At 44.4% G+C, this 14,660-nt stretch overlaps 1 protein-coding gene across 1 annotated transcript in view; it reads right to left on the reverse strand.

Annotated features, from left to right (window-relative positions):
• Positions 1-2,001: 2,001 nt before the first annotated feature.
• Positions 2,002-14,660, reverse strand: part of ATP13A1 (ATPase 13A1) — a 39,811-nt gene continuing 27,152 nt past the window's right edge. Inside the window, exons 17-26 of the mRNA XM_083185041.1 lie at positions 14,470-14,581; positions 13,589-13,788; positions 11,941-12,037; positions 9,660-9,838; positions 8,951-9,065; positions 6,915-7,111; positions 6,670-6,812; positions 5,735-5,846; positions 3,859-4,002; positions 2,002-2,760 (exon numbers count right to left, since the gene is read on the reverse strand). Of these exons, the coding sequence (XP_083041167.1) occupies positions 2,650-2,760; positions 3,859-4,002; positions 5,735-5,846; positions 6,670-6,812; positions 6,915-7,111; positions 8,951-9,065; positions 9,660-9,838; positions 11,941-12,037; positions 13,589-13,788; positions 14,470-14,581 (1,410 nt within the window). The 3' untranslated portion in view covers positions 2,002-2,649. The remainder of the gene's footprint in view (positions 2,761-3,858; positions 4,003-5,734; positions 5,847-6,669; positions 6,813-6,914; positions 7,112-8,950; positions 9,066-9,659; positions 9,839-11,940; positions 12,038-13,588; positions 13,789-14,469; positions 14,582-14,660) is intronic.

Below are 14,660 nucleotides of genomic sequence, written 5' to 3' on the forward strand. Positions count from 1 at the left end.
GTCCAGGAACCGCGCCACAATTTGGTGTGTGAGAACTTGAAGCTGTAGCGCGGGAGTCGGGACCTGCCTGTCAGACCTGGTAATACAAATCTTGCACCAATCCTATGCGGTCCGGGGAAGGAGAGACGCTGCCACACCACCACTGCTGGTCCTGATTGGTTGCCCAGACCGCGAGCCAATAGGAGCTCGCGGTCCAGGCAACCAATCAAGATCAGCAGTGGTGGTGTGGCAGCGTCTCTCCTTCCCTGGACGGCAGGCGGCGCAAGATTTGAAATGCCAGGACTCAGGGGCGGAACTACTGCCCGGGCCCCGGCATGACAAAGTATTGTATGCCGGGACACTTCTGAGCCCTGTGCCGGACATGAGGCGTCGCCTGCTGGGCTAGGCTGGAGGTGGCTCTGCTGCGCGCATCCAATGCACCCGGGCGCAGCAGTGGCGCAGAGCGCACCGAGGCTGGTGGCTGCGCTGGGCTCTCCGGCCACATGAGGACTGGTGCTGCTGGCCGGGCTGGGCTCGCCGCTTGCTATGGCATTTACTTTCGCTGCCTTCTGCTACATGTTGTCCCTGGTCCTCTGCGCTGCCCTCATTTTCTTCACCATATGGCATGTGAGTAACTCGGGGACACTGGGGGCTGGTGGCTTCTCACCTGGGCTGACAGGCATGGGTGGCAGCGACTGGGAGACAGATCAGGGACTTCGGGACTTGTGTCTTGTTCCACTCAGGAGTCTGACGCACTTATTTAATTTAAAACAGTATTTTTTATAGTGTTTAGCTATTTATAGTAATTTTCTTTATTTACAGTATATATTACAGTGTGTGTGATGTAATGGGGATCATGTGAGGCGTAACATGTAATGGGCATCACGGTGGCGTAATGTGCAGTGGGCATTACAGTGTTTGGGATAACATGTAATGGGCATTACGGCGTGGCATGTGTTGTAACATGTAATGGTTGTGTGACGTGTAATAGGCATTACGGTGTAAAAAATGTTGCCACGCGCCACCGGCGCACACTATCCCTGTTGTCCCTATTTAGAAAAAGAAATTGTCAAGCCCTGGCATAACATGTAATGGACATTATGGCAAGTGGCATAATATGTAATGGGCATGTGACGTGTAATAGGCATTATGGTGTAAATTTTTGGCGCACGCCTCCGGCGCGCACTGTCCATGTTGCCCCTGTTTAAAGTAAAATTGTTGAGTCCTGGCATAATGTGCAATGGCCATCCTGGTGTATGGCATAATGTGTAATGGGCATCACAGTGTATCGCGTAACATGTAATGGGCATCGGGGTGGCTGGCATAACATGTAATAGGTATCATGTGTGGCATAACGTGTAATGGTCACTACAGTGTGTGATGTAACGTGTAAGTGGCATTACGTTGTGCAAAATTAAGAATAGAATTGAAACAAAGGTTAAAAAAAGCCACGATAAAGTGGATCAAGGGGCGGGGCTGGGGGCGGGTTAATTGGTGGGCTGGAGGTGTGTCAAGGGGTGGGGCATTGTCCGGGAATCTCATAACACAAAGGTGGTAACCCTAACTGTGTACTTGGGTACTTTCAGGCACGTAGGTGTATTATCACCCCCTCCCCCATATTATTTCAGCTTTCATTGTAATTCCAGTAGTGCTCATTTGCTCTTTTATACTGTGACACTGTTGACCCTGTACACCCCTAGTCACACAACACTTGTGTTACCTCCTGAAGTTCTCTTCCCGTTCCTTATAGTACACAAAGGGGCCGATGGAAGGTGAGATGCAATATGGACATACATTACACCTAAAATGCAGGGAGGGAGTGTCTGTGCCCATTCAATGAGATAGAGCCGTGACCACGGGCTGCAAATGTGCCCACTTTACACAGGAAGGGGTCACGTACCTTGATGACCAAAAGGAGCATCTATTGCAGACTAATTCCGTTACCTGTAATAAACAAATTTACTTTCTGGCATCAAAACCGGTCTCACACATAGAAGCACAAAATAGCTGCACTTTTATCAATTTGTTTTATGTTCTCTGTATTTTCCTTGCTTGGGAAAGTGAGCATGAACGGCAGCCAAAGCACATGTGGTCCGCTAGAGCAGGGCATACACAGACCAAATCTGCACCCCAACAACTTTCATAGTAATCACTGCACATGTGACCCATTTGCACCATGATGGAGCCTCATTGCTCCAGTTTGTAAATAGAACAATAATACGCCTCACTCCCCAAGTGTATGAAACATTAACACTATTCAGAACTCATTAGCAATCTATGTCCTGCAAAATATATTAAAAAAAAAAAAAATAAGAAAAAAAAAAAGAAAAAAAAACATTAAATACTAAAAACGTGTGGCATCAAAATAATGATTTGTGATCGAATTGAATTTGGATCCAAAAAAGAAAAAAAAAAAGTTATAAAATTCACCAATGCTGTTTATTTAACAAACTGTTTGCGCTTTCCAAAAGCGAATTCCAGTAGAAAAAAAATCAGTTTATCATGTCCTTAATCGTGTAATTCAAGTTTCAAGAGTTGAGTTAAATTCTCTTCATCACTATCCCATTCGCAATATTCCACCACGGGGGCCAAAGGTGCTCTTGGGAATGACGTCTGAACCTTTCAGATGGGATTGCTATTTGCGAGTGTGTTTTAGTCTGTGGACTGCTTTCAAGAAGGCACTTTCAGCTTACAGCTCCCCAAGAAATACTGAAGAATCCGGTCCACCACCCAGGCCAAGCAGAAGTCCACAAAGAGAACTTTGACAATCACCAGCTTGAACTGTAAATAAAAAAAAAAGAATGTCTGCACTGAAAGTCCTGCTCACATTGCTAGAATACAGATTTACCAATCTCTGCAGTAACTCCTAACCATATTTGATACAATCTAGTAAGTCAACTAAAGATTAAAAAGGGAATAATGATGTTAAACTTGGTTAGGAACAAGACCGTAATTAAATGAGATTGAGTAATAATATTAACAGACAGAAGTAAGGGGGCCCTGCTCGCAATCTTTAATGAATACACATTTCATGCATGGGTGAGTGTGTGTGTGTGTGTGTGTACGCAGTGCGTGGTAGAGCAGGAGACAGGATAATTGTCAGCTGCACTTCCTGTTAACAGTACCATGTTATTAATTATATGGGGACACATTTTTTTCTCTCATATAGATTCTGTATTTTCATATTTTATTTATCACAATGTAATTGTGCCTCAGTGTGGTACTGCTACAAAACTCCCCCCCAGACTTCACCCATGGACCCAGATCTTGTTTAATAAGCACTGGGGCACCAGGTGATGCCTTGACATTCTTTATGTTCAACCTAAGAGCTGGGCTACATGGGCATAAAAAATAAAAAAAAGAGCTGGGGGCCAGCGGATTACAGACAGACCCCATCATAAACGGTAAAGCATCTCTCATGGTAAATGGCCGAGTTACAGGTAGGTTACCTGGCACAGTCTAAGATACGGAGTGTGGGGGAGGGGATAAAAGTGGCCCAAGTAAGCAATGATTTGCTGGTTACCCCCCGAGCATACTTAATGCTTGCTGACCAGAGTAAAATAGTAATAGGGTACTCCAATATCATGGCACTGGAGAATAATTGCCGTACCCACAGATGCTGATATTTTGTGACTCCTGACGTCAGGACTTGGGAGGGATTCCAGCTCCTATTGGACAGAAGTTGAGGCTACTTTGTACATAATACATCTTGATTTATTATCTATGATAAAGTTCTAGTATTGAACCATCTATGGCAATGAATAATATACAGGTATAAATAAAACACATAGATAACATGAATCTGTACTTATTGAACAGATTGATTCAATAATACAAAGCGAGGTTAGAGCGCCAGTAATTCAGGCCACATATCGTTACCTCCATAGGGATGTCCACCAGGCCAAACTGCTCATTGAATTCTGGAGATGTGCCGGAGAGAAGACCCATGATGGCCATACCAGATATCACAATACTCCAGAGCAAAGGCTTGTTTTCTCGTAGGCTTTCCATGAATGGATGACCCTAAACACAAACACATCAGACATGTGAAGTCATTGTTGAAGACATGACAATATAGAAGATGGAAGTCTTTCTTTTGAACCAAGAAATAACAGAAATGCAGACTCCGATAAGATATCGCCATGCACAGCGGGAGCTCTGAAACCAGAAAGGGGTCTGTAGAGCGAGAGCGCTACTCTAGTCCAATGATGACCTAGGGGGCAGGTTCTGGTTCATTCGTGCGCATGTGCAAACCCGACTGCGAATGGACTCTGCGACTTACAATGTCGCGGGTGTGACAAAGTGTGCTGTGGGCGGGAGGCTGACGTCACATGACATTATCCACCTGACGTGTCTTCGTCCCGGCACCCACAAATATAAATCAACCATTCTCCACTGACTTATATTTGCGAGCCCGGGAGAAATCATCCGATGGTCGCCGATAGTGGAATGATTTCTCCTGCTGCAGGCACATGCGAGGAGATGTGTTTTTATAATGGTTACGAGGGTATACGGCTGTGGGGAGAGGGTGTATTTCTGGTGGGGCGGGCACTCTGGGACTCGGTAAGCCGAGATCTTCGCAGCTTACAGAGTTAACCAGAATCAGGTCCCTAGTGGGATATGTTCCAGGATTGAGGGAGTTGCAGTGGAGATCACTGAACAGCAGCTGCTGGTGGGTCCACGCTGTGTATTCATTGATCACATGACTAAATATCATGGTGACTATTTTAGCCTGGAGGTGATATTTGAACTTTTCGAAGGCCACCTTTACATCATCTGTGGCACTCTGACAGTGCCCCAACCAGTCATAGGCAAAGAGATTCATTGAAGTGAGTTGAGGCGCGCGGCTCAGTGAGGTGTGTTGAATCAGTGACTCGGTTCTCCAGTCACTACTCATATGGAATTACAAGCACAGGGAGACAGTGCAGGGCTCACAGCACACTCAGGGAGTTGCAGAGGCTCAGTCACTCAGTGTGCTGGCAGACAGGAAGTAAGACAGTGGCTGGGCTCACAACTCATTTGGAATTACAGGCACAGAGAGAGACAGTGCTGAGCTCACAACACATTTAGTGAATTGCAGAGGCTCAGTCCCTTGCTGCTGGCTAGTAATGCTATGCTACTGCTGCTGTCTCGACTCATCCAACAGTGAGTGTCTCAAATCATGCAGTCAGCCTAATGATTTGAGACAGCGATTCACTAGCCATCTCTAGTCCCAACCAGTACTGAACCATAGTAGCTAGTAGGGAATCCGCTAGCAAGAAATGCAGTAGTAACGACACATCATCAACATAGGTCAGCGGTTCAGAATGTCAGTGATGGAGTCTGGTTATGACAGCCGTTACCCAGGTAACACCATTCAAGTATACAGATGAGGCTCAAGCTTAGCAAGTAGCTGGAATATCCAGCCAGCCCCTATAGGAGCAGACAGTGAAGACTTGTTGCTGACCAATAGCATTATGTGCACTTGAGCAAGTCGATAATGTTAGCGTTGTCACCGCAAGCACATAGGAAGGAAAATGCAGTAAGATTGCTTCTATACTTTTATTTAATGACGAGGATAAATGACCGGATGCAGGAGATACAGGAAGAAAAAGGCAGCATAGGAAATATCATTTAATGCAACAGAAATGATCATTTCTGAGAGCAAAGAAGTCATAACTGGCTTCAGATTCAAGGGTTTTTTCTTCCAAGCCTTTCCTTAAGATGAGTCTACATGCAAATGACAGTAAAATGTACTGTACATGATCCAGCCTACCTTGTAGTTGATAGCAAATGTGGCCATCTGCATAGCCATAGACATTATGTACACTGTGCTATTCACCAAGCTGGGCTCAAACTCCTTATACAGGTCCACAAACTCGTCTTTCCTAGAATAAAATAATAATAATAATAATAATAAATTCTGACGCCAGAATGTATAACAAAATCACCTCAGTCATTTGCTAAACAAGCATCCCCTCGTCTCCAACATTCTTTTAGGGTAGAGATTTGCGGGTTCGGTTTTACTCGGTTCTCAAATCCGGATAATATTGGCTATCCAAAACATGTGACTGCCGATACGATCCCAATTTTGAGAACAGAGTAAAATCAAACCAGCACACATCTAATTTAGGGTGATGATTAAGGAACACAGGAAAGGATGGATAACCACTGCACTCGCCACCTTCTGTGTGCTATATTTTATTGTGCTCATCTATCTTGCTTTTCTTATAATACATACGCTAAACCTATACTCGGACGATAAATTGTCCATTATTCCCAGCATGCTAACTACTGTAACAAGCAACCAAACTGGTGGGGGATAAACTACTACGGGCCAGATGGATCAAGCTTCAAAAAGTGATAAATGGAGAGTGACGAACAACCAGCCAATCTGCTCCTATGAATTTTCAAACCCAGCCTGTAATATGGCAGGTGGGAGCCGATTGGCTGGTTGTTTATCACTCCCCATTTGATCAAATTTTGAAGCACGATACATCTGGCCCTATATGTTAAAAGGATAATCCTTTGACTTTTCTACCAGCATCGGACTAGAACATCCTCCATTTCATACTTAAAGACCCAAACAGCAAGAAAATTGCCTGCTTTTGAAGAATGAAACAATGTATTAGATTCTATGACACATTTCAATGTCAATGACATCTATAACTCAGGACAGTAATAAGTGCCCTTCAAAAACCTGCATCGTACCTGGCTTCAGTTCGTTCCAACGCCCCTCGGTATAAATATATGAGGCTGCAGAAGTGGACGAGGAACTGTAAGAGCACAGTCAGGATCGTGTACAGGTTAAAGATGTTGGGCAAAGGTCGCTCCCTGGAGAGGAACTTCAGAGGCTGAAAAATGAAGAGCAGTAATCAGAAAAGTGGAAACAGTGATGGAAAATGAAAAAAAAGACAAACAAGTCAAACAAATAAAAGAAGAAAAAAAAAACGCACCTTGGAACGGGAGATGAAGAGAAAGCAGCCAGCAAGGAGGAGACCCTGTAGTGTTGCCTGAAAATCACTGAATTTCACTCCCTCCAGGTACAGGACGCTTTGCCCGTAGGCCAAGATAAGGGCATTTAGTGCAAGTATTTTAAACATTTGCAGCGTTGTTACCAGAGTACAGCGGCCCTGCTTGATAACATGGCAAACTGCAAGGAAGGAAAGAAACAGAGCTAATGTGGGAAGACAGAAGACTCACATACAATGCAAACAGTTCCCTCCATTACGTTTGGTCAAGTTACTACTTCCAATCCTGCATCAGTCTAAAACTCATAATAATGTTGCCTAAGCCTCTATATCAGGGGTGACCACGCCTGTCCTCAAGATCTACCAACAGTTCATGTATTTCAGGCCACCTGTGGATCTATAGTAGGAATGAATGCAGCAGGTTTTAAAATGTGACAGTTAGTAATGACTACAGCTGTGCACCAGCTAGGTGATCTGGAAAACGTGGACCATTGGTAGATCTTGAGGACCGGTTTGGCCAGCCCTGCTCTTTATCATCACCATTCTTCTATCATGACCTGTTGCATATTAGGAGCCAGTGAAGTGGGTTCTCTAGTTTAATGCTTTAATTGTCTGTACTGAGAGGAGCGGTCACTGCATTTTGTGACTGACGCTGATGTGACACAAATGGGAGAACGGCGAGACATTATCGCATCCCAGGAATGAACACACAAAAAAAAAATGTCAGTGCATTTAAAAATAGAAGTATACATGTAGTGCTACTGTGCCTTGAGGACAGAGGTTGGGAATGCCTGATGTACAGGTTGCCACATAATCTATGATCTGCCTGTCTTACATGCTGGGGAATTTCTGCCCAAGGGCTATCACAGTAAGCAGAGATGGCTTTACCAGTTGTGTTCTTGCATTAAAGAGAAGACAATGGTTACAATGGGAATCCACTTTAGAACTATTTCTAAAGGCCTATGCCTAGGAACATCTGCAGTTAAGATATGGGGTCATTAGAGGAACATGCATGTAATGAGGGACTTGATGCCTTTATCCATACCTCCCGTGTTTTTTCTGGCTACCCAGGCAAAAAATATTAGCAATTTGCAAAGAATCCATGGGTGAAATGTTATAGGGTGCGATTAAAAGAATTGCACCAAATTGCACGTCACATTTGCGATTTCGGCCAAAAATGTAATAGGGTGTGGTTTTTTAGACAAAGGGGGTATTCAATGTTGGGTCACGGCTATCGGGCTGGCCCGACAGCCTTGACCCTGTCCCGTTCTCGGTCTGCTCGACTGAGAATTTGCAGGCGGGATTCAATGTCCTGCCTGCCACGGGCCGAGAAGGGGGCGTGGCCGCGAGCTGCGGCCGGGAATCGGCAAACTGCAGCCGGGAGCTCATCAATTCCTGGCAGAATGAGTACGACTGCTTGTGAAGTCGGGCTTGTTCTGCAGAGATCCCCTGTTCCATGCTGTCGGGAAGAAAGCATTGAATAGGGCCCCGCAGCCATCTCCCCCATCGAGGATTGAACATCCCCCAAAGTCAGAATTCACATGCGATTTAGTGTGATTTTTAGTAACAAACATTGGTGAGTTGTATACTTTATAAGAGGAAAATATCTGGAGGCGATTTGACGTGTTACCAAGAAGTAATTATATTTTAGTTGGGCGCTCACTATAGTTAGTACGCTCATACCCCCACTATCCATGTCCGTGTGGAGTTGATTTTATATAGTGTGGCGAGCGCAGCGAGGGGACGCGGAAATAAGTACCAAACATATATTTATTTATTTTTTGCCGCACTTCGCATCCTATTACATGTGCGATTTTCAGAAACCGTGCAAATTCAGCCTTTTTTTTTTTACCAAAAATCACACCTACAAAAATTTGCACCCTATTACATTTCCCCCCCCATGTCTCTATTGTAGCCTATGTAATAATTGGGCCCAGCAGATGACCAATGCTACGTAGGTCATGCAGCTCATGGCCAAAATACCTGTAACCAATGAAGTGATCTGGGGAATTTGCACTTACTGCACTGTATAGAGGACAACTTTGAGGTAAAAGGAGCAGCTATGCTGGCATCTCCCAACTTCACAACCTGGACCTGATCCTCCTCCATCTCCTTCAGGACCTGGCTAATTCTCTCCTGAAAACATCAGAATAAATGACAGTGACTCAGTGATGAAACCATCTGCGGTAATAAATGACATCATGCCATGTATACTTTGTAGGGATGGTGTCACACGGAAGTCACCAAGCTCTTCTGTATGACCCACTCTATGGCTAACGTGTGACTATGGTGACAGCATGGCTCTGTCTGACACTATACATTTGTGAGGCTGAAATTGCCAAATACACTCATTTGACAGGGTGTTCACATGTTGTGCCATGTTGAGTAGATCGATCAAAATGAATTACTAAGGGAGTACTTAGTATACCCTTAGTGACTGATAAAAGTGTCTATATAGAGTTAGAATCATATTATGTACCGATACTAGAACATTAGATAGTTAAAATGAGAAAATCATTTATCTCTGAGAATTTAAAGGGACGTCCTTGAGATTCTCTACCCCACATCTAGTGTCCTTCATAGGATGATTGGGATATGATTATTAGGATAATTGCATTAATCATGTAATTATGGTATTTTATAGATTAATTTAAATGTTAGTAAATGTTAAGTTCTACATATAACCATCATGGACCACCACTGCTGCCATGCTCGCCACTGTGCACTCACTTTATGGACCGCCTGTTCCTCTCGCTGCAACATGATCCGGTTCTTGGCTGCTCGTGAAGTCGGTTTGATGGAGTTGCTTGAGAACGGAGGACCAGAAGGTTTGCCATCCGCCACAATTTCACGGGGCTTTCTTCTCTTTTCGGGCAGGCGTTCTGGGGCATTGGCAAGCAGTGCCACCCCTAAAATAAGCAAGAAGAAAAATAAAAAATAAAAACAGAAAATTTAACAAAGGAGGATTAGGGAAGGTTAATTATTATTTGCAGTCAAAAATATGTTTTGTCTGCTATCTGTTAAGGAACATGGTGTAATTACTGATATATGTAAATAATAAATCCATCAGTCTTTAGGTTGCAAATGCTGTTTGTATAATAAAAGTACCACCAGTGACCAATAGAGGCCTGGCTTCATCTGCATATAATTAAAACTAATTCCGTAAAGACCGGTCCTGGAATTAAACAGTTCATCCTTTAGAGTCCGTGGCGTAACTATAGCGGCGCAGCCACGGCAAAGGCGGGGAGGCGCCGAGGGGTCTGCAGGCGCTATTATTACTCCCCCAGCTCCCCCCTCCTTGTGGGTGCAGCGAGGAGCGGGAAGAGGGATCTGTGCGGCGCTGGGGTATCTACGGTCATAGAGTGGTCCCTGCGGCGGCGAGTATTACATTGGCGGGGTCATTGCCGTGACCTGGAAATAACGCGCTATCCACTGGGCGGCGGCTGGGGGGAGCACTTCTGACATTGAAAACACTGGCCGCATGCTGATTAGCTGAAACTCAGCCAATCAGCGTGCGGGCAGTGTTTTCAAAGTCAGAAGCGCTTCCCACGCCGCCGCCCGGTGGATAGCGCGTTATTTCCAGGTCACTGCAGGGACCCCGCCAATGTAATACTCAGCGCCGCAGGAACCTCTCCATGACTGCAGGGGGGAAGGGGGTCTTGTGTTTTAACTGGGGAACCTTTCCATGACTGCAGGGGGGGAGGGGGGGGGGTCTTGTGGTTTAACTGGGGTGGGATGGGCAAGATTTTCCCAGTGGGGGGGTTCCGCACATTTTTTTGTTACGCCACTGTTTAGAGCGAAGCTGGCCATACACCTAAAGATTTATTGTTCAATCTGGCTGGTTGGAACAACAATCTAGTAACATATGTGAACAAAGGACAAGAAAGCCATTCCCTCCAAGCCATTGCCAGAAAACGGACAATAAACGATCATTCAGACAAACTTGCTAAATTGAATGCTAAATTTGTCTGATTGACCTAAAGTTTTTTAGTGATGAAAATTAAAAATAATATTTTGCACCCATCACCAGATTTGTGTTCCAACCAACTGACAATAAATCTTTAGCTGTAGGCCAGCTTCAGAACCCACAACAGACCCACAAAAAACAGCTGTGTATAATAACCACCCTAACAGGTGCACAAGGCCTCTCACCTTTTAACCTTTTACTAAAGCTGGGTACACACCTACAGATTTATCTGTCCAGTCTGTCTGGTGGGAACTAAAAACTGGTCATTTATGGGAGCGGGTGACAATCAACTATTTGTTCCCACCAGATGGATTGGACAGATAAATATTTAGGTGTGTACCTAATATTGCTCCTTAACTGATGCCATTCCATACCATATGGGCTGTTTGTATTGGAAACACTGGGCATTCCACACTCACATTTTGATAAAGAACAAACTGTGGCCTACAGGATGGGGTTATAGGAGAAGGAGCAGGAAAAACAAAATGTATGTAACATGGCATTGTTTAATAGGGCTCCTCACTGCTATACTCTGTTGGATAATAAAAAGAAAAATATTCTGCTATGAATTTGCCTCTATAAACTAATTACAATAAAGACTCAAAATAATGCTATCAGTGTAGACTATGGGCCTTATTCAGATCTGATCGCAGTACAAATGTGTTCTCAAAATGGGCAAAACCATGTGCACTGCAGGTGTGGCAGATGTAACATGTGCACTGCAGGGGGGCAGATGTAACATGTGCAGATTTGTGTGAGTTATTTTGTTTCTGTGAAGGGTAAATATTGGATGCATTATTTTTAAACTGTCATTTAGATTTCAGTTTCAACACACCCCACCCAAATGTAACTTTCTTTGCCCATGTTACATCTGCCCCACCTGCAGTGCACATGGTTTTGCCCATTTTGAGAACAAATTTGTACTGCGATCAGATCTGAATAAGGGCCTATGTACATAAATGCTGCCATGGACTGTTAGTTTCCCATTATGACAATTGCTATATTACCTATCAAATGCTGCATACATCACTTCCACTCACTTACCCACGTTGGCGTGTTTTAAAGCTCCTACATCATTGGTCCCGTCACCGCACATCAATGTGATGTAGCCCAGCTCTTTTAAACTAGTAATTACAAATTCCTGCAACCAAAGAGAGTCTGATCAATAACCTCAGTATGAACATGACCTCAGTGTATGTGCATCTTATAGCAGGTATTCACTGTAGCTATAAACTGTCTAATTACTGTATGTGCCCCCAACCATGAATCAAAGAATCCTAAAAGTATCAATGTTATTATGGCATTGTTGATCGCACTGACCCTACCAACTAATGCTCTGTTGGAAGCAATCTGCTGGCTAGTTAACAACTGGACTTCTAAGGGCGGGATGTATTAATATACATCGCTGTCCGGCCGCCACGATGCCAGCGCATATGTATAAAAATATGTGGCTGGCATCGCGGTGCAGTGATGGAGGCCCCCCGCGATACCTGTAATGTGGTGTGAGGGAGGTCTCCATCACCCTGCCACCTACCGCTCCCCTCATGCCGGGACAGCTCAGCATGGCTGTCCCAGACGCCGCCTCCTCCTCCCCCCTGCAGACAGAAGGACGTCTGGCTGCGTTGCTAGGGGGAGGAGGGGTTTACCTTCCAGGTACAGGAGGACCTGCAGCAAGGTAAACGAGGGGGAGGGGGAGAGGGGGGGTTGGCGGTGGTGAAAAGAAGCCCATAGGCTTCTATAGAGTATCGCCACCCAAAGGCTATGCGGTCATGCGGCTGCCAGACATTAATACATTAGGAAATGCGGTAAAACCCCCGGGGGTTTTACTGCATTTTTAGCTTAATACATCCTGCTGTAAGAGGGGTATTCAATCCCGGGTCACGACTGTCGAGATGTCCTGACAGTCGTGACACTAGCCTGTTCTCAGCCCTCTCGACTGATATTCAGCAGGCGGGATTCAATGTCCCGCCTGTCGAACAAAGAAAAGGGGGCGTGTCCGCGAGAAACGGACGTTAATCATCAAGATACTGCTTTAAAAATACTGCTTTAAAAGTGGGGTCCATGCTGCCGAGATGCCTCTTCAAGGCTGTCAGGAAGACCGCATTGCATAGGCGCCTGCCGCTATTTCCTCTTGTCGGAAATAGCGGAGGGGGATTGAATACCCCCCTAGGTGGAATCATGAGCTTAACTTTTTCTGACCTTTCCTGATTAGTCAATCAGTGCTAATCTCCCAGTCTCCCCGTGCAGGCAAACACATTGTTTAACCCTTTGAGTGCCAACGTTGCTGTGAGCGACTCACAAAACTGCCACTAAAAATGCCAGTGTCGCTCGCAGCAACTGTTTTTATTTTAGTAGAAGTAAATATGTACAAAAACAGCCAAGTTTAGTTAGTGTACAAAAAAAGTTACCATGAACGACGCTGGCATTTTTAGTGGATATTTTAAGAATGGCTCACAACATTAGCACTCCAAGGGTTAAGCGCCAGGTTCTGTTATAGTACATTGGCACACAAAGTGCCCCTTACTCAGCAGCCTTATATGCAAGGGGACAAAGCTCACCTTTTCTTAACTAGCTAAATTAGTCCATTTGATGTGGGGGAAGGACTAACTTGAAAATGAGCAACAAAACAAAAAAAATGGCTCAAAAACCTCCCAGAAAGACAAAGGTGTCATATTATACTTTGGGTCCAGACCTTTTGCTTTGGAGATACCCGTGCAAACACTTGGGTGTGAGGGATTAGGGCAGACAGCAGGTCTCCTCTGGTGGCCTGTAGGTAGGACAGACCCTCTCCTGTTAGGCACAGGTAGTACTTATCAATAAAGGCTTCCACAGACTCTGGGAAAGCTGGCAGAGAGATTGTCCCGTCGATGGACTGCCACATCCAGGTGGCCTCTGCGGAGAGAAACATGGTATTAACAATAATACGTAAATAAAAAAAAGTTTAAAATTTTTTCCAAAAGAGGTGAAAACGGCAACAACATATCCTTTAGTTGTGAATATATAATAAAACCAAATATTGTAATACTGCTTTCACATTGCAGAAATGGGTAATGACACGGTATTCTTAAATGGGACTTTAAAACGGGTCTGAGCCTTGAGACCTTTCACATTGCAGGTGAAAACCGTTTTAAAAATCATTTAATACCATTCAAACATTCAACCCGTTTAACCCGTTTAACCCCCAAGGGACACGTTTCAAGCTATTGAAATAGAGCTGTTCACACTGCCTAAAAAACGGCTTTAAATCGTGTAGGACTCTGCTTTTTAACCGTGTTGAAATACCGGTTATCTTTAACCGGTAAATCAACTTTGGCACTTTCACATTGCAGCCTTAAACGTTTTAAAATGGGAAAAAAAACGGCAATATACTGTTTTAAAAGTGCAATGTGAAAGGGGTATAACAGGAGTGATCTGCAAAATAAATCATCACCAATAACACATTCTCTAATAATATTTGACTAAATAAACCCAACCAAACACCCGCGACATCCACATCTGTCAGTCTATGTGACTGCATTTACCAATTAGACGGCTAGTGATAGTGACTGAGAACGGTTGTAGTGTTGCCTTCACCTTTTGTGTCACGTGTTGGCTGAAGGATCAATGTGTTCTGTTTCTCAATGAAACTGAGCTCCTGAGCCACATGACAGGCAGTGAGGGGATTGTCTCCAGTGATCATCACCACCTGAAAAATAGCATGTGATACAATAAAAACATGATGTACAGTATATTCATAGTTCTCTACTCTCATAGATTAGGGGACT

The sequence above is a fragment of the Crinia signifera genome, chromosome 4 (assembly GCF_055691185.1).
Source record: "Crinia signifera chromosome 4, ASM5569118v1, whole genome shotgun sequence".
In the NCBI taxonomy this organism is placed as follows: Eukaryota; Metazoa; Chordata; class Amphibia; order Anura; family Myobatrachidae; genus Crinia; species Crinia signifera.